The 22,811-nt window shown below is 54.2% G+C and overlaps 2 protein-coding genes across 6 annotated transcripts; both read left to right on the top strand.

The window, feature by feature from the left end:
* Positions 1–57: 57 nt before the first annotated feature.
* POLR3K (RNA polymerase III subunit K) lies at positions 58–3,170 on the top strand. The gene is made up of 3 exons (XM_012533231.3): positions 58–283; positions 1,342–1,429; positions 2,629–3,170. Exons 1-3 carry the CDS (start codon positions 89–91, stop codon positions 2,754–2,756), a joined length of 411 nt encoding a protein of 136 aa, XP_012388685.2. The 5' UTR covers positions 58–88; the 3' UTR covers positions 2,757–3,170.
* A 337-nt stretch (positions 3,171–3,507) lies between these two features.
* On the top strand, positions 3,508–22,197 carry LOC101282073 (interleukin-9 receptor). Of its 5 annotated transcripts, none has more exons than XM_049700099.1 (9): positions 3,508–4,078; positions 12,399–12,512; positions 12,834–12,939; positions 13,034–13,212; positions 13,505–13,830; positions 14,155–14,356; positions 14,644–14,938; positions 16,261–16,345; positions 19,264–22,197. In XM_049700099.1, exons 2-9 carry the CDS (start codon positions 12,425–12,427, stop codon positions 19,759–19,761), a joined length of 1,779 nt encoding a protein of 592 aa, XP_049556056.1. In that variant the 5' UTR covers positions 3,508–4,078; positions 12,399–12,424; the 3' UTR covers positions 19,762–22,197. The 5 variants fall into 5 exon arrangements, with proteins under 5 accessions (XP_049556056.1, XP_033285250.1, XP_033285251.1 ...); XM_033429359.2 differs by having other exon boundaries at positions 3,508–10,316; positions 12,874–12,939; XM_033429360.2 differs by having other exon boundaries at positions 3,508–10,316; positions 12,785–12,939; positions 13,690–13,830.
* The last annotated feature ends 614 nt before the right edge of the window (positions 22,198–22,811 follow it).

Raw genomic sequence — 22,811 nt, 5'->3', positions numbered from 1 at the left:
GGAGTCGGCCCGCTGCAGTGCTCCCTGGGAGCGCGAAGTCGGCGTGACTATTGGTGGGCTGGTTGGGGCGGGGAGGCTGCCGGGACCAATGGGAGTTCGGAGCGTCGGAGCGTCGGCGCGCCGGCGCCGAACGGTCGCGAGAGCTGTCGGGAGAACCGGGCTAGTGGCCGCGATGCTGCTTTTCTGCCCGGGCTGCGGGAATGGGCTGATCGTGGAGGAGGGGCAGCGCTGCCACCGCTTCGCCTGCAACACCTGCCCCTATGTGCACAACGTCACCCGCAAGGTGGGCCCCGGCCGGCCGCGCGGCGCGCACAGCGCGGAGGCCGACCCTAACCTTCCCCGCCCATCCTCTGCGCAGATTTCGCGTCCAGCGGGCCCTCTGCCCGCAACGCCAGCCTCCCCGAGGCGCTCCCGCCCGGCACGGGCACTACTCCTGTAGCCTGTGCACGACTTTTCCGCCTGGGTCGCTCTTCTCCCCTAGGTACCCATGTCAGTCGTTGCTCGTGTCTTTGCTTAAAGGATTATTTAAAATTGCAGCCTCTTTCTAAATTTTATGCTCCTTCCCCTAATTTTATTTTTTCCGTAAGACTCATTTGCCTTCCAATACGCCTTGCAATTTACTTATGCGCTTTGTTTATTAATACTAGGGCATAAGCTGTAGGAGGGCAGGGATTTTTCAGTCTTGTTCCCTCTTATGTTCTAGTCTGAACAACTGGAATGTATTGGATGTTCATTACGTGAGTGATGCACACTTTATTACTCTCCCTCGGTAGTGCATCTTTCCTTTTTAGAACACCTTTAATTTTTAGAAGTAGAGCACGTTGGTACTACCTCATTCTTAATGTTTGTATGCTATTCCACCGTATAGCTGTGTTGTGGGAGTTTAGAGTCTGAAACTATGCAAAAGGTGACATTTCAAGGACGTCTGGTAAAACTTGGAAAACAGAAAACTCTCTGCCTGGGGAGAGTGGCTGGACTCCTTTTTGGCTTCAGTTGTATTTGGTTCTCTTATCTTGGATTACCAAGTATCTTAGAGGTGTGGGAAAAGAAGAGGGTCACACCTAAGCCATTTTTTTCCTCCTGCTCTGTTGCTTCATCCAATCCTTGCAGAGATCTTCTCACTTCTTTTGGGGACATCCCAATTGCGGATCCTCTAAATTCTGACGGAGCATCCTGCTCTGTGACAGCAGGAACTCTGCTTTCATTTAGTATTCCTCCAGTCTTGTGTTGAAGGAAGGAAGCGAAGGCTGGGGAGACACTTGAGGACGGGTATGGTTTGGTGACCCAGGTTTGTACCGTTCACTTACTTGTAGAGTCTGAAGACCTGCTGTTGTTTATTAGGTAACAAATCGGAAGTATCCAAAGCTGAAAGAAGTTGATGATGTGCTCGGTGGAGCAGCTGCCTGGGAGAATGTTGACTCTACTGCAGGTGAGAGGGAAAACCTTTTCTGTTCCAGAGCTGTGGGTAAGGATGAGGCTGCTGGCTGTGCCACTCTGCGGCAGAGTCTGTGATGTACTTGTGTGAAGTGGGCTTCTAAAACTAGAAAGTGTTTTCTTCTCTAATAATGTATTTATTAGGCAAACAATATTGGCACAAGCTTTGGAGTCCTTCAGACCTGACTTAAGAGTCTCAGGGTGTCCTTGATTTGTCTGGGCTAATCCATAGTCATAGATTGTGAGAGCACAAATGAGCGTTTGGCATATAGCAGGCACTTAGCAGAGGTGATTGGAGTAATAAAAAAACAGTTTAAGGATTTTGTTCTAATACAGATTTCTAAAAGTTAATGATACAGAGTATTAAACTGCACTAAACATTCAGTAAAATAAATACTTATTCCAAGTTTTGATTCATTTCTGGTAGAGATTAGATGTGACCAAAGAAGGAAGGAGAGCCCTAGACATTACCTGTATTGAGAGGAGGAAGAGCTAGCGCATGATCACTGCTGTATTTTTCCCCCAGGGAACATCCAGATCTGCTATGTTAAAAATCCAGCACTGGCAGAATTTGTCATTAGGAGATGAATTACTTACCAAAATGGTGTTTGAGAGTGTTTGAAGGCATTTCCATCAAAAGCGAGGTTCTCAAATTGAAATCTCAGTGAAAGTAAATACGTGCCTTGGGACACTTTGAAAAGGCGTGGGATGTATGTTGAGATCTTGATAAGAATAGCCTGGACAACTTCTGCCGAGACGGATCCCTAAATTCAAGGGGAAGTGGATTGGTCGTGCGTTGGGATTTCCTTTGGGAAGATGAGAGGGCCTGTCCATTACCAGGTGGTGGAGATGCACTTTTTAGGGGAATTTGCAGGGCATGGACCCTGTAATGCACACGGCAGCCGTGTCACCTTTCACATGGTGTTTCTAGCCAGTCTTCAGCCAGAGTTGAAGAAAAGGGACCCAGGGAAAGGAGGACTGTTTCCAAGATCACAGGTCTCATTCCCTCAGTGTGAGAGCGCAGTGGGAATGATAACGCTGTTGGTAACCTTAAATCTTGGTGCAGGGCACCCTGGGCAAGGGATTCCAGATGAGCTGTCTTTCACGTAACACCTACTTCTAACAAGTGTGTTGGTCACAAGCATCACTTTTTTAAGTAAACGTGGGTCACTTGTTTGTTTTTCTCATTGCCAGAGCCGTGTCCCAAATGCGAACACCCTCGTGCCTATTTCATGCAGCTTCAGACCCGCTCTGCAGACGAGCCCATGACCACCTTCTACAAGTGCTGCAATGCTCAGTGTGGACATCGCTGGCGGGACTAGGGCCAGGCTGGCCCAGCTGTGTCAGCGTCTGCTTACCGTATTCCCCAGGGTGGATTCCCAGCTGCGAGTGTGGCGGAAAGCTAACCCTTTTAGGGTGGCTGGCCAGGGGCTGAGGAAACGTAGCCCATCTCCCAGTCAGTGGATTAACTCATTAATGTCCAGGAGACTGTGTGTGTGGAGAGGAGTATCCATAACTTTAAGGTCCTGTTCTGCATCTTTTACATTTATTGGGCAGTTGACATTCTCTCACCATCAGCCGACACTCTTAAACATTTACATTGTTTGCACGACTAATAAAGTAAAACTTAGTAGTTTAGTACCTTAGATGTCCCTCAGTATTTAAACTGTTAATTGCAAACTTATTTAATCAAAATTTATTCTGAAAATTTAATTAAAGTTAAAATTCTAATATCACCTTCTCAGTGTTTTAAATGCCTGAAGAAGTAGACATCAAACCCCAAAACAGGATTCCAAAACTGACTACTATACTTAGGGCCAAACTAGTTACAAAATTGTGAGTAACATGGATTTCTATTTCTTTATGATTTATATTCTTTTTTCCTATGATTGCAATAAACTTAATAGGTAGTATTTTTTTTTACACTTTATACTTTCTGTGTCTATCTTTCTACTCTAAAGAGAAAAAGGACACCCTGGGCTAGCAGGGGACAGGATCTTGGTTATTGATGGATTGGTTTCTTGCTCAGACTTAATTGCTTTTTCAGATCTCTCTCTTTTTTTAGTTTATTGAAGTATAGTTGACTTACAACGCTGTGTTAATTTCTGGTGTACAGCAAAGTGATTCAGTTATGTGTACATGTATTCTTTTTCACATTATTTTTCATTATGGTTTATTACAGGATATTGAATGTAGTTCCCTGTATCTATTCTCTTCATAATGAAGTCTCACTTATGAAATAATGGGACTTAAATTTATGCCTCTGATACAGATTTTTACTTTTTTGAAACTTGTTATCTTTCCAAGAAACTATTAATCTGTATGGGTCACGTGATGGTTGACCAGGTCCTGAGCTCACTGTGTCCAATTTTTTCTGTTTCAGAGCAGTTTGTGCTGGATTTGCAAATGTGGTTTTATCCTGTGGCTGTTATCTTCAGTGTCTTCTTTCTGTGCCATTAGTTAGTTATGTTTCCTCAGATGCCTGTTCTCGTTTTTGTTGTTGGAGGCAGCGTGGATCAGTGGCGAAGGTCGTGCCCTCTGAAGTCAGCCTGCCTGCCTGTCAAGTTCGTTTCCTCCTGTGTAAAATGGAGATAATAATAGTCTATTTCAGGAGTTTACAACTTTTCCTGTAAAGAGCCAGATAGTAAGTATTTTGGGTTTTGTGGGTCAAGAGTCAAAATCTAGGAAAACAAAGTCTTATAAAGAAATTCAAAATATAATCCTACAATATTTTGTAATGCGAGTCCACTGATGAAAGGAATGGATACCATTTTGCATAATTGAGGTTCAGAGTTAGTGTTCCTCGTCATCAGCGTTGCAAACATGTATCTCATAGTGGTTCAGGCCATGAGAGCAGAGGAAGTTCACTGTTGACATTGCTGATGGATTCAGTAGATGCAGTGTGGTGAGAGATGCAGATGTTTTCCTCAGCATATTTGTAGGTGAATAGTGCAGTGCAGACTCACAGCCTGTGAGCACTTTCTCTCTCTCTTTTTTTTTTAAATTAATTAATTAATTTATTTTTGGCTGTGTTGCGTTGCTGCGCGCGGGCTTTCTCTAGTTGCAGCAAGCGGGGGCTACTCTTCATTGCGGTGCTCGGGCCTCTCATTGCAGTGGCTTCTCTTGTTGTGGAGCACGGGCTCTAGTCGCGCGGGCTTCAGTAGCTGTGGCATGCCGGCTCAGTAGCTGTGGCTCGCGGGCTCTAGAGCGCAGGCTCAGTAGTTGTGGTGCACGGGCTTAGTTGCTTCGCGGCACGTGGGATCTTCCCGGACCAGGGCTTGAACCCGTGTCCCCTGCATTGGCAGGCGGATTCTTAACCACTGCGCCACCAGGGAAGTCGAGGAATTCTGTTTTGTGTTGAGATTCGTGCCAGTGACGAGTGCTCGGTCTGGCAACGTCGACCATTGTGGTATCGTTGCGTGATAAACACTGCTCTGCTATCCAGTTTGCTGACAAGATAGTCTGCACTGCCCTGTGCCTTAAAAACATGACATTCTGTGCCCACTTTTCTTATTTTGACATGCTGGGTGTGCACTCATAGTAAGCAAAAAAAAAAAAAAAAAAGAATAAAGAGAATGGATACAACCGTATGGTGGCCCTTGAAATGCTGTTAAGGTCACTGCTGAGTTGTGAGCCGGCAGAGCAAGGGCTGGAAGCCCTGTCACCAGTACTTCGCTGTCAGCACATGAGAGCAGCTGCAGATAACACGAGTGGGTGGTATGGCTGTCTTCCAGTGAAGCTGGATGCTGACATCTGAATTTCATAGTAATTCCACATGTCGTATAATTCTTTAAGCTTTTTCCCCCCAACTATTTAAAAATGTATAAACTATCTTAATTAATTAATTAATTTCTGTGAGGCACGGCTTGCAGGGTCTCATTTCCCTGACCAGGGATTGGGACTTTATTTATTTTTCATTTTTTTAAGATTTTTTTGATGTGGACCATTTTTAAAGTCTTTATTGAATTTGTTACAATATTGCTTCTGTTTTATGTTTTGGGTTTTTGGCCGCAAGGCATGTGGGATCTTAGCTCCCCGACCAGGGATCGAACCTGCACCCCCTGCGTTAGAAGGCAAAGCCTTAACCACTGGACTGCCCACAGATTCCTAACCACTGGATTGCCAGGGAATTCTCCGTATAAACTATTTTTAGCTCACAGGTGTTTTTTTTTTTTTTTTTTTTTTGCGGTACACGGGCCTCTCACTGTTGCGGTCTCTCCCGCTGCGGAGCACAGGCTCCGGATGCGCAGGCTCAGCGGCCATGGCTCACAGGCCCAGCCGCCCCGCGGCATGTGGGATCCTCCCAGACTGGGGCACGAACCCATGTCCCCTGTACCGGCGGGCGGACTCTCAACCACTGAGCCACCAGGGAAACCCAGCTCACAGGTTTTTTTTTTTAAAGGGTGGGGTGGATTTGGCCTGTGGGCTGTAGTTTGCTAACCTCTGGTCTACCTCATAGGGTTGTGAGGATTTATGTAGCTTCACATATAACATCCTTAGGACATGTCTGACCAATGGTGTTTGTTATTGGCTGTTCCTTTCTTTCAAGGGGCTGGATTTCAGCAGGTATTTGGCGACTCTGGTTGTATGGTCTTTTACCCTCCATCTATGGATGTTTTTCTTTTTATCTCCATTTGTTATGGGAGGGGGTGGGGTGTCAGGTTGTGCCGTCAGAACACTTCTGGGCAGAGGCACTGGCTTTCTTCCCACATCTAAGTGTCCATGATAACCCACCTTTGTAGCCTTGGTGGTGTCTCCTTGTGGGGTTGTGGTGTGGGTGGTGTGTGGTCTGCTGGTCTCAAGGTAGTAAGTTCTAACCTGACAGAGAGAAGGAAGCTCTTTTGATGGGATACTAGGGAAGGGATGGCACCAGTAAGTATGAAAGTACGTGCTTATAATAGGTAAGATAGGGGCCAAGCTAATTGAAATTGAAATATTAGAAAGAAGTATGATTATGCCCCTGGTCATTCTTAAGGTGTTTCATGGACTTGAGCCTTTGATTCCATCTCTCCATGGGTCCTGGTTTCTCAGACTCCAGAGAAACTGGAAACCAGCTCTGGGGTCTCTAGACTGTGCCTCAGTTGTTTTGATGCACAGAATACAGACATGCACACTCACACCTAAACGTAGGCACAGGGACACACTGAAATGTGACCTTATTTGGTGCCCCAAAGAACACATAGCCAATAAGTGTATGAAAAGATGCTTATCTTCACTGATAATCAAGTGCAAATTAAGACAACATTGAAATGTCTTTGCCTATCAGATTGACAAAGGTTTTTTTTTTTTAGATTGACAAAGATTTAAAAGACTGATAATGTATACAGTTGGTGAGGGCTACAGGCTTTCTTACACATCTAGTGGGAGTAGAAGTTGGTACATTTTCGGGGGGCCACTTGGCAATATCTATCAGTATTTTACAACGGTCAACCTTAGACACAACAGTTCCACACCTAGCCATTTTTAAAAAAAATAAATTTATCTATTTATTTATTTTTGGCTGCATTGGGTCTTCGTTGCTGCACGCGGGCTTTCTCTAGTTATGGCGAGCAGGGGCTACTCTTCATTGCGGTGCACGGGCTTCTCATTGTGGTGGCTTCTTTTGTTGCAGAGCACAGGCACTAGGCACGCGGGCTTCAGTAGTTTGGCACGTGGGCTCAGTAGTTGTGGCTCGCGGGCTCTAGAGCACAGGCTCAGTAGTTGTGCCTGGGCTTAGTTGCTCCGCGGCATGTGGGATCTTCCCAGAGCAGGGCTCAAACCCGTGTCCCCTGCATTGACAGGTGGATTCTTAACCACTGTGCCACCAGGGAAGCCCCCTAGCCATTTTTTGTATAGTACTCATCCCGGTGATTAAAGATCCAGGCCTGGAATTGTTCACAACCTTCATTTAATTTCTTAAAAGTTTATTTATTTATTTTTGGCTGCCTTGGGTCTTTGTTGCAGCATGCAGGCTTTCTCTACTTGCGGTGCGCGGGGGCTACTCCTCGTTACAGTGCCCAGGCTTCTCACTGCAGTGACTTCTCTTGTTGCGGAGCATGGGCTCTAGGCACCCAGGCTCAGTAGTTGTGGCTCACTGGCTGTAGAGCACAGGCTCAGTAGTTGTGGGCCAAGCATGGGCTTAGTTGCTTTGTGGCATGTGGGATCCTCCCAGACCACAGCTCGAACCCATGTCCCCTGCATTGACAGGCGGATTCTTAACCAGTGCACCACCAGGGAAGTCCCTACCTTCATTTAGAATAGCATGTAGCATATATATACCTGAAACTAATATGATAACGTCAGTTATATATATGACAATTAAATTGAAATAGCGTATGTAGGTAGCAATCCAAATGTCCATCAGCAGGATTATTAACCATGGCCTGCACCACCAGTAAAGGCGTGAGGTAGGTTTTTATGTAGTTCCCTAGAAAGATTTTGAAAAGAGCCAGAGCAGCAAGGAGGCCGCAAAGCTCAGAGTGAGGAACGAGGCCATTAAATGTGCATTTGTTGGGGCTTAGACGTGGTCTGGAGGGGCTTGTGCCTGACTTCATACAGGGGCTGCCTCTCCGAGGTCAAAGGGGACTCCCATTTTTTATTTCCTTCCTGAACTGAGACTGCAGTACTTTTATGTTTAACACCCCCTCCACCCACCCCAGTGCTCACGGATCGCCTGAGCTGCACCTCCCGGAAAGCCTAGGAAAGGAGACCTGCTCTGTGCCTGGTCAGGGTTCTCACGTCCCGGCGCTAATTTAATATATCTCACTGGTGTTTCTTGAGAGGAACATGGTGGACAGTCATCCGCCAATCAGTGGATGGGTCACCAAAGTCCACGTTCAGCAACTTTTCTGTTCCTGAGGAGTGAAAGGTAGGATTTATGATTGGGGTGATGGTCGCCTGTCATCCCCACTTGGGACAGCTGCTCGGCTCTGCGCTCGTGGTTTCAGTTGTGGGTGGCCTATGTCAGCCTGCCGTGAGAGGCTCACGTCACCGGGCGGTGCAGTTATCTCCTGAATCAGGCTGAGGGACTTGCTGCAGATGCAGGGGTGGTAGGGCGACAAGTCACCTCCAGGGCTGCAGGGTTGGGGGCCAGTCAGACTTGCCATGGGACCTAGCAGATGCGTCTGGGAAGGTGAGTCTGTAATCTGGGCTTCTCAACCACTCAGGTCAGCGTGAACTTTGTGGGACAGAGAGGCTGGTGGCCTGCCATCCCAGGCCCCAGGAAGAGCCTGGGGACCACACTTGGACGAGAAGGGCGGAGGGCGTTTGGGCGGCCACCCTCATCTTACCGCCTTTGATGTCCTGGCCTCGGGCATCTCCCAGAGACAGCAGGATTGCAGTGGTGATCACAGGATGCTGGGCTGCCATTCCCAGGCCTGTAGGGGTCATGGGTGCCTCTGGGCAGAAAGAAGGGCTCTGAGCTTGTCAGGCAGTTTGTAGGTCCTGACCTTTGTGGGGACAAGTGAGCGGGAGTTCTGGGGCCAGGTGGTCTCAGCCATGACAACCACAAGTGGAGCTGAGGCCCAGTCCTGAGTTTGGTAAAGCCCCTTCTCTCCACGGCACCTTTGGGGGGCTTTAGGACAGAAGAGGAGCTGCGAGTCTGTGGACTCCCCTTGGAGCTGTGGACGAGGCAGTGGGTGAGGGTGGGATTCTGGGAGGGTTACTCAGCTAAGCGAGGGAGGGGAGTAGAGTGTTCTGCTTGAATAATGTTTCAGAGCCCCCAGGGGACCTAAGGCGTTAACACTGTCTACCCCAGGCAAGGGCGGGCCTGTGGGGAGGTTCAGGATGTGCTTCTTCAACAGTGAGGGGCTGGGTGCAGGGGATGCAGCATAAATCAGACAGGTTCTTGCCCTGGAGGAGCCAGATGCAGGGGCGATGCCGGCTGAGCCTCGCTGCCAGGGCTGCAGGGGCAGCACGGGAAGAGCAGGGGCATCGTTTCCCCCCATTTAGCCCCAGGCCTGTGTCAGTGTCCTTCCAGCCCGTGCCCATAGCCACTACCTGCCCTGTCCCCGCCCCTGTCCTAAGCAGGCTGGGCCTGGCTCAGGGGTGTCTGCTCTGGCTGGGGAGACAGCCAGGGGACTCGGGGGCTTCATGAAGGCTCATCACGCAGAAGGCAGCCGGGCAGAGGGGACAGTGAGGGCTCGTCCTGAGGGCCCTCAGGTCCTCTCTGTGCTCCTCCGACTTCCATCTTTGGACCTCCTCCTCCCTCTGCTCTGGGCCCCGCCCTCTGTGCCCCTGTCCACCCGAGGCCGCCCCTGGCTCAAGCCTGGCCTTTCCACATCTCCCGGACATCCACCCCACTGAGGCGGGCGCCCGTCCAGCTCAGCTCTCTAGGAAGGCAGGTGGCAAGTGCGCCGTGGAGCCTCCTCCCTCTTCTGCCCTCTGCGCCTTCTCCGCGCTCTCCCCAGCTGGCCTTGACCTCTTCTGCTCCCTGCCCTTCCCCAGCAGGGTTGGCACCACCATGGGAAGCAGAGTCCTCCAGCACTTCTGCCCCACAGCATCAGGTCCGAGGGTGCTGGAGTCGCCCACCTGCGCACGTGGGGCCCAGAGCAGGAGCCGCCTGCTCCCATTTCCAGCCTCATTTCCTGGCTAGTCCCCGCCTCCCCCAGGTTCCAGCTGCTTCTGGGGAGCCAGGACCTGGATTTCTTCCTCCTGCCCCAGCAGAGAGGACAGTGGTGGATAAGCGGCAGCCTCCATTTCACCCCCCTCTGTGTCTGCCAGCTTCTGGGGTGGGCAGGGAGAGTAACAGGGTACCCCTCGCTCCCCATTAAAAATACAGACTCTGTGAAAGGGGACAGAAAGTGGGTGCGGTAATTGCCATGAAGCCAGTCCGGAGGGCGTGCTGCGATGCACCAGCCCCATGACAGAGGCCTGCTCTGGCCGGGCAGTTCGCCTGGCAGCAGGTGAGCGCTCAGGGGAGCGGGGGGCTGAGTCCTTCTGGAGACCTGGCCCTGGGCTGGCAGCGTCTGTGGGCCCCGAGGCAGGGGTCCAGTGCACGGCGGCCCATGCCTTCATGTTGGGCCGGGAAACCAGGACAGGCAAGCTGTGGGGACCAGTGGTCATTTGGGCCAGAACTTGACCCAGAGGCCAGGGAGGAGATGGGGTCCTGAGAAGGGGCCAGAGTGGTTGTGTGCTGAAGGTCCTGATGGAAAGGGACAGTGCTGGGTGGACATGTCAGCCAGGCTCCCAGCAGGATGGGAGGTGTAGTGGGCGGCTCTGCCCGAGGGCCCAGATTCTGGGTCCCATCCTCCTGCCATCACAGCCGTCCCGTGACCTGGTCTTGTCTGAGCTGTGATTAGGCCTCCCTGGGGCCATCCCAGTGCCTCTTCCAGGACCAGGGAGTAGTCAGGTGGGGTTTCTGCCCCACCTGGCCCGGTGTCTGTTGCCAAGGATGGGGGCAGCCCTGCCTCAGTGTCGAGGCTCCCTGAGGAGAGAGACTGATGCCCCGGGGTGGGGGAAGCTCACAGGCTTGCGTGGGAGCTGGTGGGGCAAGTGCCCAAGCCAGGTGACCAGTGCCCCCAATCCTGCAAGTCTGGTGTCACTGGTCCTCAGCCTCCTCGTCCATAGGAGGGTGGTGGCCCTGCTCGGCTCACTATGTTTGGACAGAATCGTTGTGCAGAGGAAAAGCAGGGACCCTCCCCCTAGATGGCCGAGTTGCCGTGTGCCCTGCCCACCTCTCCCCAGGGTGGGCCTGGCCTGCTACTTCGCACGAGTGTCCCGTGTGGGTCCTGTCCTCCCCACGCTTGCCCCTGGGGCCGGCTGAGCTTGGAGCGCCCCAGTCCACGCTCCTGAGTCAGCCTGTGGCCGTGCCGGTCCAAGTCTCACAGATGCAGGTGTCCCTCCACCGCTGGGGCAGTGGCCATCCCCACCGTGGCCTGGGTCAGCTCTTAGCCAGGCAGTGGTGGCTGTGCCTGAGCCGCCCCCATCCTGGTGCTCCCTCTGATCCTGTCCTCATGCGCCCTGAGAGCCAGCTGCTGCCAGGCTGCCTGTCTCCATCCAGTGGCTGCTGCAGCCTCTCCTGCTGTGGCTGGTTGTAGCAGGTGATGCTTCAGTCTAGGGAAGGGTGGGGTCTTCTTGACTGTTGGCCTTGACAGGGGTCCATCCTGTGGGTCCACAGAGAGGCTGCAGGGGGCGGGGTGGGAGGGTGTCTGCTACCGAGTGAGTGTGTGCGGGCTCCTGGAGCGCTTCCGTGCTGCGGTCTGTGCATGTCTGCTTCTCTTCTGCTTCCTTATCACTCATCAGGCTTGCATAACCAGGCTGGTCCTGCTTCCTGCAGAGGAGCTATCAGTGTACCATCTGGAGCTGCAAATGGGGTGACAGGGTGTTAGCGGCCTGTTCACCCCCAGGCGCTTCCTGGCACCCAGCCTCTGTCTCCAGGGATCCTGGGGCTGACACCCCTGCACTGAGAGCCCTGTTCCCGGGGGCGCTGTCCTCTGCAGGGCACCTGGGGACAGGCGTGTGACAGACAGCATGTGGGAGGTGTTGGCTGTCGCATGGACACCCCGCTGCCATCCTCCTCCACTTTCCTGGGGCAGAGCACCAGGATGGGAGCAGCTAGCGGTGTGACCCTGGGGTCCGCTCCCTTGTCAGTGATCAGGGACTGTCCCCCACCTCACGTGGCTCTGGAGGGAATTCGCGTGGGTGATGCGCCTCACACAGTCGGCCCAGGTGTGGGACCAGGGGGTCCAGCAGAGCTTCCCTGTGGTTGTTGTCCGCGACCCCATTCCCCCAACCGTGCCTCCCCTGTGGGAGGGGACCTGGGCCCAGGGAGGCGCCCGCTGGGCAGACCTGGACACGTGGCTGAGTCAGAGTCCAGTGACCCCGGGAGGCCTGAGCTGGAGGTTCTTGCCGGTTCTTGGACAGCGGTGCTCAGCCTCCTTCACGGGACAGGGTGAGGGTGTAGGTGGTGACCCACTCGGAGTGCCCCTCACGGGAGCACCCACTGGGGCACTCCACACACAGCCCCTCAGCCCAGCCTCTTCCAGGTTGGACATTGCAGAGCGAGGTCCTGATGCGAGAGGTGGGCACCTGGCTCCTGACCTGCACTTGCATCTGCGCCTGGGTCGGCTTGGGCGTCTCTGTCCCAGGGGACAGAGGAGGTAAGGACTGGCACTGTGTGTGGGGGGGGTGCTGTGGGGGCAGAGCTGGGGACAGGGGTGCCCCCGTCAGGCTCCACGGGGAAGGGTTGGGTTTGGGCTGTGCGGGACCTGTCTTCCTGAGATCAGCCGGGGCTTCAGCCCCACCCAGGTTGCACGCTCAGAGCCCATCCCCTCGGGGTCTCCCAGCCTTGCCCGCGGTAACTTCTCCTGGGCTCGTTCTCTGGGGCCTGCCTGTCCGAGGGGTCAGCTGCCACGCCCTCCCCCTCCCCCAGCCCTGCCCTGAAGCAGCCACTGTGGGCTTGCAAGGGTCACTGTTCCCAGGGCCTGGGACTTTCACGTGCCACACCAACAACGTCCTCAGGATTGACTGCCACTGGTCTGCCCCAGAGCTGGGCCAGGGGGCCGGCCCCTGGCTGCTCTTCACCAGGTGAGGCCGGAGGGCAGGGGGTAGAGGGCAGGGGTGGGGGTAGGGAGCCGGGCTGGTGCAGTGGCCCTTTGGTGCCGACACGTGCCCTTTCCAGCAACCACGCTCCAGGCAGCAAGCACAGGTGCGTCTTCCGGGCCAGCGTGTGCACAGTGGAGCTGCCACCCGAGGAGGTGCTCGTGCCTTCTGACAACTTCACCATCACCTTCCACCGTCACGTCTCTGGGAAGGAGCAGGTCAGCCTGGTGGATCCACAGTACCTGCCCCGGAGACATGGTGAGGCCTGGGCCAGTGCGTTGTCCGGGAGCATCCTGGCTACATCACCCCCCACGGCCCAGTCAGTGCTCCCGGTCCCTGCTGACGGATCCAGGGCAAGCATCAGGCAGGGCCCCCGGGGACGGGGAGGGTTTTGGAGGAGGATGAAGGTGCAGGGCTTTGAGTTGGGGCAGGAGCTGCAATTTGAGTCACTTGCGATCTACTTCAGTCACAGCAGGAAGGACTTCAGTAAGACACTAGGAAGAACTTCCAGCAGCAGCTTAGATCTGAAACTCACCTTGTCTGGCTGCAGAGGCTGGAGGAAGTCGCTGCTGTCTTGTCCCACCTGGGGCTTCTCTGGACCAGTTTTCCAGTGAGGCCTCTGCTCTGAGAAGGCCTTGGCCACGTGCCCCGTCCTTCCTGGGAATCTTTGCGATCCCCAGTCCTGGGCATGCTGGCCCGCACACCGTTACACAGCTTCATTCTGTTTCAGTGAAGCTGGACCCTCCCTCAGACTTGCTGAGCAACATCACTTCTGACCACTGTGTCCTGACCTGGAGCATCAATCCTGCCTTGGAGCCGCTGGCCTCACTCCTCAGCTACGAGCTGGCCTTCAAGAGGCAGGAGGAGACCTGGGAGGTAAGGCTGGGTCTGCCTACCGTGGGGGCCTCTCCTGGGAGCAGCAGCCAGGGTCACTCCTCGTCCCATCTAGGGTGGTGTCACCTTGGAATTGTGAGGAGGGAAGTGACCAGAGACAAGGGTAAGTGAGTGCAGGTGTGGTGAGTGTGCCTGTGTGTACGTGTGAGCGTTCACAGGGCGTGCCTATGTGGATGAGTGTGCATGCACGTGGATGCATGTAAGTGTGTGGACACGTGTAAGTGTGCCCACGTGTGTGTGTACACGTCCTCGAGGGCTGATGGGCCCAGTCTCACCCCCAGCACCTCCTAACTGTTCACCCCACAGCGGGCTCGGCACAAGGATCACATCGTTGGGGTGACCTGGCTGAAACTTGAAGCCACTGAATTGGACCCTGGTTCCACCTATGAGGCCCGGCTGCGTGTCCAGATGGCCACACCAGAGGACGCGGTGGCGGAGGAGGAGCGCTATGAGGGCCCATGGAGTGACTGGAGCCAGCCCGCCCGCTTCCACTCCCCCCAGAGACAAGGTGGGCGCTGCTGCCTTCAGGGGCCTGGGTGGGGCCTTCCCGCCCCCTCGCGTCCCACCCCTTACCCCTCCTGGGACCCCCTCCCTCGTGGCCCAGTTGACTGCCTTCCCCTGGAGGTCTGTGTGAAGGGGAAACACCTGCCAAGTGCTGGGCCTCCCAGGGAGCTGCAGCTCCCGGTCTCCTTGGAGCGAGTGTGGCCCCAGCTGCACAGCAGGCTGGTGCTGCTGTCTCTGGAGCCCGGGCAGGGCCTCGTCTGCTTAGGGGGCTGGGCTGACTCTTATGCACAGAGGTACTGGAAAGGATCTCGGACCCTGGTGATCTTATGGATGGGAAAGGCAAGGCCCAGGGGTGCGTGATTCACCCAGAGTACTCTCGGAGGCGCGACATAAACCTTCCATTTTGGCCTGAGGCGCCCATCCAGGTGCTTTTGCCAGGTGAGTTTGGAGGAACACAGCCCTGGGCCCTTCCTGCTATAGGTCTCCTGGTCCCAGCTTTGGGGCAGCGCGACAGCACCCTGGTCTCTGTGTCCATCTTTCTCCTGCTGACCAGCCTGACCTACCTGCTGTTCAAGCTATCACCCAGGTCTGTAGCCAAGGAGTGTGTGTGGGAGTGTGTGCATGTAAGTGAATGTGTTATTGTACATGTGGGTGTGAGAATTCGTATGTGCATGAGCGTGTGTGTGCGTTTGTGGGTGTGGGGTAGGCGGTACATTGAGGGCCCAAACCCGCACCCCCTCCTACAACGCTCCTGGGTGGGGAGGGGTTTTCAGGCCTCTGACCCGGACCAGTGGGGATGTCCCCAGTTGCCAGGTGCATGTGGGTGGTGGGCAGTGTGGCCCAAAAGAGCTCTGGAGGGACCCTAAGTCCCTGGGGCCGAGTCGCCTGAGGCCCTTGTCTCCTGCCTCTGGAGGTGCTTGGCACTGGCTCATTTGCACAGTGGTTTTATGCAGACAGTGTTGGGCATCTGGTTTTCACGGGGCCCTGTTTCCCGCCCTGATGGGTGCCACGGACAACCAGATGAACAAAAAAGCCCTCCTGAAACAAGCCATCACACATGGGGCCTCGTCCCGCAGGAGACCGGCCAGGCATGGACGGGTAGCAGAGAGGATGAGAGGAGGTTGGACAGAGGCAGCCAGGGTGAGGGAGGGACGGGGTGCTGGGCAGGGCCCGATGGGTGGCCAAGAAGACCAGGGAGGGCTCAGGCTTGCCCTCGGGTCCCAGGAGAGCGCCTGAAGCCTGGTCACGTGGGATGGGATCTGGTTTATGTTTTGAGAATGGAGTTTTGTGGTACAAGTGAGGAGGAGGACCTGCGGGGTGGCCAGGGGTGGGGTCCAAAGGGAGGCAATTGTGTGTGAGCTGGTGGGAGAGGCAGAGCTGGAGCAAAGTGCAGGGAGTGACAGGGTCTCAGGACGGGAAAGTGAGAGGACGTTGGGTGGATGCAATGTGACTCGTGGCCCCTGATGCCACCCTGGGGTGGGGAATCGGGACAGGCCCCCAGGGAGGCTGGCGAGGTTGATCTGGACTTGCTGGGTCAGAGTCTGGGGCGCCGTTCTCAGGGGAGGAGCAGTGGGTCTTGGGCGGGTAGATCTGGTGCTCGGGGAGAAGTCTGATGGGGTTCCCGGAAGTGCTGTCTCCCCCTCCGGCTGAAGACACAGCTGGTCACCCCCACCCCTGAACCCGCCATCACCACTCACCTTAAAGGGACCCATGTCTTGGTATAAATCAGTTCTGTGGGGTCATTAGCGAGGGGGCCGCAGGTGCCAGGTGTCAGGCCTGGACCCAACGAGAGGAGAGGGCGACAGCAGCACTGACAGGGCAGGGCTGGTCCCTGCTGCTTGGAAGGAGCCGCGTTCCTGGCAGTGACCTCCTGGAGTTGGGCCTCTGACTACTGTCTCCTGACCTCAGGATGAAGACAGCCTTGTACCAGGACGTGCCGTCCCCAGGCCCGTTCTTCCAGTCCCTGTACAGTGTGCACAACGGGGACTTTCAGGTTCGTGACCCGGTGGGCCTGGGGTGCCCAGATGTCTGGACCGCCCAGGATGTGGGCTCTGGGTGAGGTTGGGGGCCTCTGTCAGTGCTTTGAGCTTTTTTGCTATATATAGTGGTATATATAGTATATAGGTAGTATATGTACGCACTGTGACTCAAAGGGGCCAAAGACAAATTAGCTTTATTCTCTATTGCCGAGTTCTTTTTCTTCTCGTGTCTCTGATTCCATTGCTGATGGGAAAAAATGTCAAGTTTCTCATGACATTCTCTCTGCCTCTTCTGGTTTGCAGCAGCCCTTGGAGATAAATGGTCAGTTTAAGGTGCCAGCTCAGGGGGCTGTGTGCACCTGAAGGCATCTGTGTCTTGTGCTGCCCCTGGGGCCCTCCCTGGTCCCTGGGCTACTCTGGTGGCCATCATGGAGTGCCTGGCCCCTCCCGGCCCCTGGGGTAGCGATGAGTTGACCCTACACGCCCCCCCCATCGTGGTGCCCTGGTGGGCTCTCACAGGCTGTGACGCTGAGAACAGCCTGGAGGCCCCGTTGGACCCTCCCTGCTGGCCTGGTAGTTCCTGCTCCACAGGCAGGAGGAGGGGAGGAGGAGCTCCAATGGGTGGTCTCTGGTCCCCACCCTCTCGGGCTCCTCACTTTGGGCAGAGGATGGAGGTGGTGCTGCCTAGGTCCTCCCACACCGGCTTTGCGTGGCTGCCTTCCGCCTGGCTCTTTTCTCTCTTAACAGGGAGTCTAGTTTTCAAGCTTGTCATCCAAAAATACAATTTGAAGCTTAAAGCCGAGCGCTTTGTCAGGGCTGCATGGGGAGTAAATGTTCTGATGCCTGCACTCATCTTCTGGGCTGCAGGCACCCAGCCCCTTCTCTGTAGAACCATAGCACCTGTCAGGGGTTAGTTAGCCCCTTGGGAGGTGGTCTGGAGCCACGGGCTGGCTCTCCGGGGGCAGGACGATGATGGAAGGTGTGGCGTGTGGTGCACTCGATGGAGACTCCTGGTCCCACCTAGGAAACAGCTTCCTTTTTTTAAAAATTCTTTTCCATTATGGTTTATCATAGGATATTGAATATAGTTCCCTGTGCTATACAGTAGGACCTTGTTGTTTATCCATCCTATACACACTAGTTTGCATCTACTAACCCCAAACTCCCAGTTCATCCCACCCCCACCCCCTTGACAACCACAAGCCTGTTACCTATGTATGTGGGTCTCTTTCTGTTTTGTAGATAAGTTCATTTGTGTCATATTTTAGATTCCACATGTAAGTGATATCATATGGTATTTGTCTTTCTCTTTCTGACTCACCTCACTTAGTATGATAATCTCTAGTTGCATCCATGTTGCTGCAAATGGCATTATTTCATTCTTTTTTATGGCTGAGTAGTATTCCATTGTATGTATGTACCACATCTTCTTTATCCATTCATCTGTTGATGGACATTTAGGTTGTTTCCATGTCTTGGCTATTGTGAATTGTGCTGCTATGAACATGGGGGTGCATGTATCTTTTTGCATTAGAATTTTGTCTGGATATATGCCCAGGAGTGGGATTGCTGGGTCATATGGTAGCTCTATTTTTAAATTTTTTAAGAAACATCCATACTGTTTTCCATAGTGGCTGCACCAACTTACAGTCCCACCAACAGTAAAGGATGGTTCCCTTTTCTCCACACCCTCTCCAGCATTTGTTATTTGTAGAGTTTTTAGTGATGGCCATTCTGACTGGTGTGAGGTGGTAGCTCATTGTAGTTTTTTTTTGTTTTTTTTTGCGGTACGCAGGCCTCTCACTGTTGTGGCCTCTCCTGTTGCGGAGCACAGGCTCTGGACGCGCAGGCTCAGCGGCCATGGCTTACGGGCCCAGCCGCTCCACGGCATGTGGGATCTTCCTGGACCGGGGCACGAACCCGTGTCCCCTGCATCGGCAGGCGGACTCTCAACCACTGCGCCACCAGGGAAGCCCACTCATTGTAGTTTTGATTTGCATTTCTCTAATAATTAGTGATGTTGATCTTTTCACGTGCCTCTTGGCCATTTGTATTTCTTCTTTGGAGAAATACCTATTTAGGTCTTCTGCCCATTTTTCGATTGGATTTCTTTTTGTTATTGAGTTGTATGAGCTGTTTGTATATTTTGGAAATTAAGCCCTCGTCGGTCGCATCATTTGCAAATATTTTCTCCCATTCTGTAGGTTGTCTTTTCATTTTGTTTATGGTTTCCTTTGCTGTGCAAAAGCTTATAAGTTTGATTAGGTCCCATTTGTTTATTTTGTTTTTATTTCTGTTGCCTTGGGAGACCAACCTGTGAAAACACTGGTATGATTTATGTCAGAGAATGTTTTGCCTGTGCTCTTTTCCAGGAGTTTTATGGTGTCCTGTCTTCTGTTGAAGTCTTTAAGCCATTTTGAGTTTATTTTTGTGTATGGTGTGAGGGTGTGTTCTAACGTCATTGATCTACATGCAGGAACATCTTCCTTTTGGAGGTAGTGGGCCTCCTGTGGCCCCACAGAGGGTCCAGGTCTGCTGGCCTTGGCCCCAAGGTGCCAGGCCCAACAGCACCTCCTGTGTGTGCGTGCGTGCGTGCGTGTAGTGGGGTTTGGGTGAGGGTGCCCGGGCTCTGCAGCTGCTGGCAGTGTGTGAGGCAGCAGTGTCTTCAGCCCTGTCACCATCTGTACCCTGGTTCAGGCCTCTGTGAACACAGGCCTGTGCTGGGAGCCAGGGGAGGGTCCTGAAGGGAATGGGGGTTCTGTGTTGAGGCTGGGCTGGCCCATGGGGGGAAGACAGAATGTTCTGGGCACAGGTGCTCTTGGTCTCTGGGAGTGGATTTCTGGAGAGCTTCCTGGAGGAGGGGAGGCTGCTCCCACAGTGAGTCCTGAACACACTGCCTGAGGCCTTCCCTCCTCTCGGTGCTCTGTTCCAGACCTGGATAGGGGCCCACAGAGCTGGTCCACAGCCAAGCCCGGACTGCACAGGCCCCGCACGAGGAGCCTGGGAGACCCGTGTCCGGGAGGCCATCGCTTTGCTCACCTATGACCCGGTGGACGTGGGGCCGTTAGCGGGCCTGGAGGAGGAGGGGAGCACTGGCACCGGCCTCCCAGCAGATGCGCTGCCCGCAGGATGTGTGGAGGAGGGGGGGCCGCTGCCCGCCTACCTGCCACAGGAGGCCTGGGCCCCCGCAGGCCCTACCAGGCTGGCTCCCCCGCAGTCCCAGGGCAGCAGCAGCGACTACTGTGCCCTGGGCTGCTCCAGGTGGGGCTGCCCCTCCACCTTCACAGGAAGCGCACAGAGCTCTGAGCCCGACGCTGCCTTGGCCTGTGGCCCTTTCTGTGACCAGCAGAGCCTGGATGCCCGGCCAGGAGGTAACTGTGCAGGCGTTGGTCACAGTCAGAGGCAGGACGCTGGTGGATGGGCCGCATGAGGCTCTCCTGCTCTCGGCAGACCGTGGGCTCCGTCCCCACAGTGCTGCAGCACGTCCATCCTGGGGAACATGAAGCAAAGTCCCTGGAGCCAACACTTGACTGGCACTGGACCTGCGGAGGGCCACCCATGCAGCGGTCACATGTCCGGTCCGGGTGGAGGCAAGAGGCTCTCCCCTCCTCCCCTCCCTCTGCATCTGTCGGGAGGGGGCTCTGGCCTCAGCATCCTGCCATCCTGGCCCCCCGTCCATCACTTCCCTCCCCGCTTCCTGGCTTAACCCCAGGGCCCACAGCCAGTTCTGCCCTCAGTCCCTTAAAGGGCCAGCCTGGGCCCCGTGGACACAGGTGAGACACCGTGACCAGGCCTAGTGTCCTGTTTCTGCGCCTTCCTGAGGTCTCTCCCCTACTGAGATTAAAAGGAACATAGCAGCTGTTTCAAACTGCTGATGGCTGGGAGAGGGGCCCAGACAACATAGGAAGGGTGGCGTCTGGCTATTCCTGGGCTTTCTGGGCTCCACAAATAGCAGAGGGAGGCTCAGCGACCAGCTCCAGGGAGGCCGCCTCCCCGCCCCTCCTTGTCGGCCCCCGGGGGCTGAGTGCTATGGCCAGAGTGACCACCCAGCAGTGGTCTTGGCCTCTGAAGGGCCCTGCTTCTACCCCCACCCCCGTGGTCTGGAGAGAGGGGGACAGAGCAGAGGGCGCCTGTGTCCGTCCCTTAGGGCTGCCATAATGAAGTCCCACAAACTAGGTGGCTTAGAAGGCACCAGGGAGGATCTGATTCAGGGTTCCCTGCACCTCTGGTAGTTTCTGGCTTGGGACAGCGCAGCTCCAGTCCTCACAAGGTGTTTTCCCTCTGTGTGTCCCTGTCCAAAGCCCCTCTTTTTATACCAATGTAATCATAGTGGATTAGGGCCAACCTGAATGACTTTATTTTGGCTGGATTATCTGTAAAGACCCTATTTCCATATATGGTCATGTTCACATGTACTGGGGGTTAGGACTTCAACATATGAATTTCTGGGCAGTGCCCCTGCCAGCCATGTCCACCTCTCTGCTGGCCTGAGGCGCCGTGGTCCCTCCCAGGGCAGCCCCGTCACTCTTACTCGGGGCCTCAGGCAGGAGACCCTATCCCGCCGCCGGGCTGCGGGACTTGGGTCTGGTGCTGGGATCCTCCACCCAGTGAGGGCTGGACCAAGACTGTCCTGGCGTTGGAGGTGCTGAAGTACTGAATGTGGGATAGATGGAGGTTTGTCTCCCTGGGTGCTGAGCCAGAGGGAGCACCTCTCTGGGGGTCCAGGGTCCCCTGCAGCCTGAGCAGAGAGGAGCACATGCAGCCCCAGGCCCCTGAAGGCAAAGGTCCCCTCTGTGTGCCTGTGGAGCCCTGAGGTTTTGCGGGGGCCGCAGCAGAGCCAGATCCTGGTCAGCAGGGATGAAGAGGACCCCGCATGTATCTTCAGTATCCAGAGAGCGGAGGGGTGTAGATGGAAATGAGGCACAGGCACCATCCGCTCTAACCAAGGGTAAAAATACCAGCGTGACTCCACTTCCTGGAGCCTGTGTATATGACAGCAGCTGCGTGGCTCCTGTGGCTTCACGTGGACTTGGGCCCCCATGGGATTCCACACCCTGGGACAGTGTTCGTTTGACTAACACACTCGGTCCTGGTGGCACCTGAGTGAGGAGCTACTCAGAGGCCGGTGGTTGTAGGTGAGCCGCGCCCGCCCCTCAGGACACAGGCCTGGCAGTACCTGAGCCAGGTGCCTGCATGTCGTGGGGCTCAGAAAATGCTAATTTCCACTTATCCGACGAGACGACCCTTGGAAACTGCACGCTGAGATCGCAACGTTCGAAAGACCCCGTGAGCCCTGGTGAGGGGTCGCTGATCCCCAGGTGTCTAGGAAGGAGTCAGAGAAGGTGGCCTGGGACTCGATGAGGAAGCTGCTGGTGGAGGAGCTGAGTGCACGGTGTGGCTGGAGCACAAAGGTCCAAAATGTGGCTGGACCGGGGAAGACCTTGGAGGCCAGGCCAGGGCAGGGTGAGGGGAGCAAACTCACCCTGCTCAGGGGAGGCTGCAGGACGCTTTCTCTTTCTTTGGCTTTTGATGAGGTGAAGTTTACATAGTACGAAAGTAACCATTTTAAAGTGTACAATTCAGTGACATTTAGTACGTCTGTAATATTTGCAACTATCACCTCTATCTAGTTCCAAAACATTTTCACCCTCCAAAGGGAAATCCCCTGCCCCTTAAGCGGTCACTCTCCTCCCCACCCTCCCTCTGACCTCTCGCCACTACGAGTCCACTTTCTGTCTCTGGATTTACCTACTGTGGATATTTCATATAAATGGAGTCATATAATGCATGGCCTTTCGTGTTCATTTTTTTCTCCTAGCGTAGTGGTTTTTTTTAAAATAAATTTATTTATTTTATTTATTTATTATTTTTGGCTGTGTTGGGTCTTTGTTGCTGCACGCGAGCTTTCTCTAGTTGCGGCGAGCGGGGGCTACTCTTTGTTGCTGGGCGCTATTGTAATTTTTTTTTTTTTCATTTCGAATTCCAATTTGTCCCCTACATCATTGCTGATTGCCTTAGTCCATCTGGGCTGCTATCACAAACTACCACAGACGGGGTGGCTCATAAGCAATAGCAATTTATGTCTTCCAGTTCTGGAGGCCGAAAGTCTGAGATCAGCTGCCAGCCTGGTAGGGTGAGGGCTCGCTTTCTGGTGGCAGACTTCTCCTTGTATCTCACATGGAGGAAAGGGGCTAGGGTCTCCTTTACAAGGGCACTAATCCCATTCCTGAGTATTCCACCCTCATGACCTAATCACCTCCCAAAGGCTGCCCCTCCTACCACGATCACATGGGTGTTAGGATTCCCACCTGTGGATTTTGGGGGAACACAAACATTCCAACCATAGCACTGTGATATAGAAAATCAGTTGACTTTGGTTGACCTTCTACTTTGCTTTTCCTTACCTGTATATTTTCTGATCAAGGCACAGGACTGGTGGGCTCTACTTCACTTGGAATTTCTAAATTATGGCATTGAATA

The sequence above is a fragment of the Orcinus orca genome, chromosome 16 (genome assembly GCF_937001465.1).
Source record: "Orcinus orca chromosome 16, mOrcOrc1.1, whole genome shotgun sequence".
In the NCBI taxonomy this organism is placed as follows: domain Eukaryota; kingdom Metazoa; phylum Chordata; class Mammalia; order Artiodactyla; family Delphinidae; genus Orcinus; species Orcinus orca.
The sequence above is the reverse complement of the archived record's forward strand: the minus strand, read 5'-3'. Positions and strand labels throughout refer to the sequence as shown.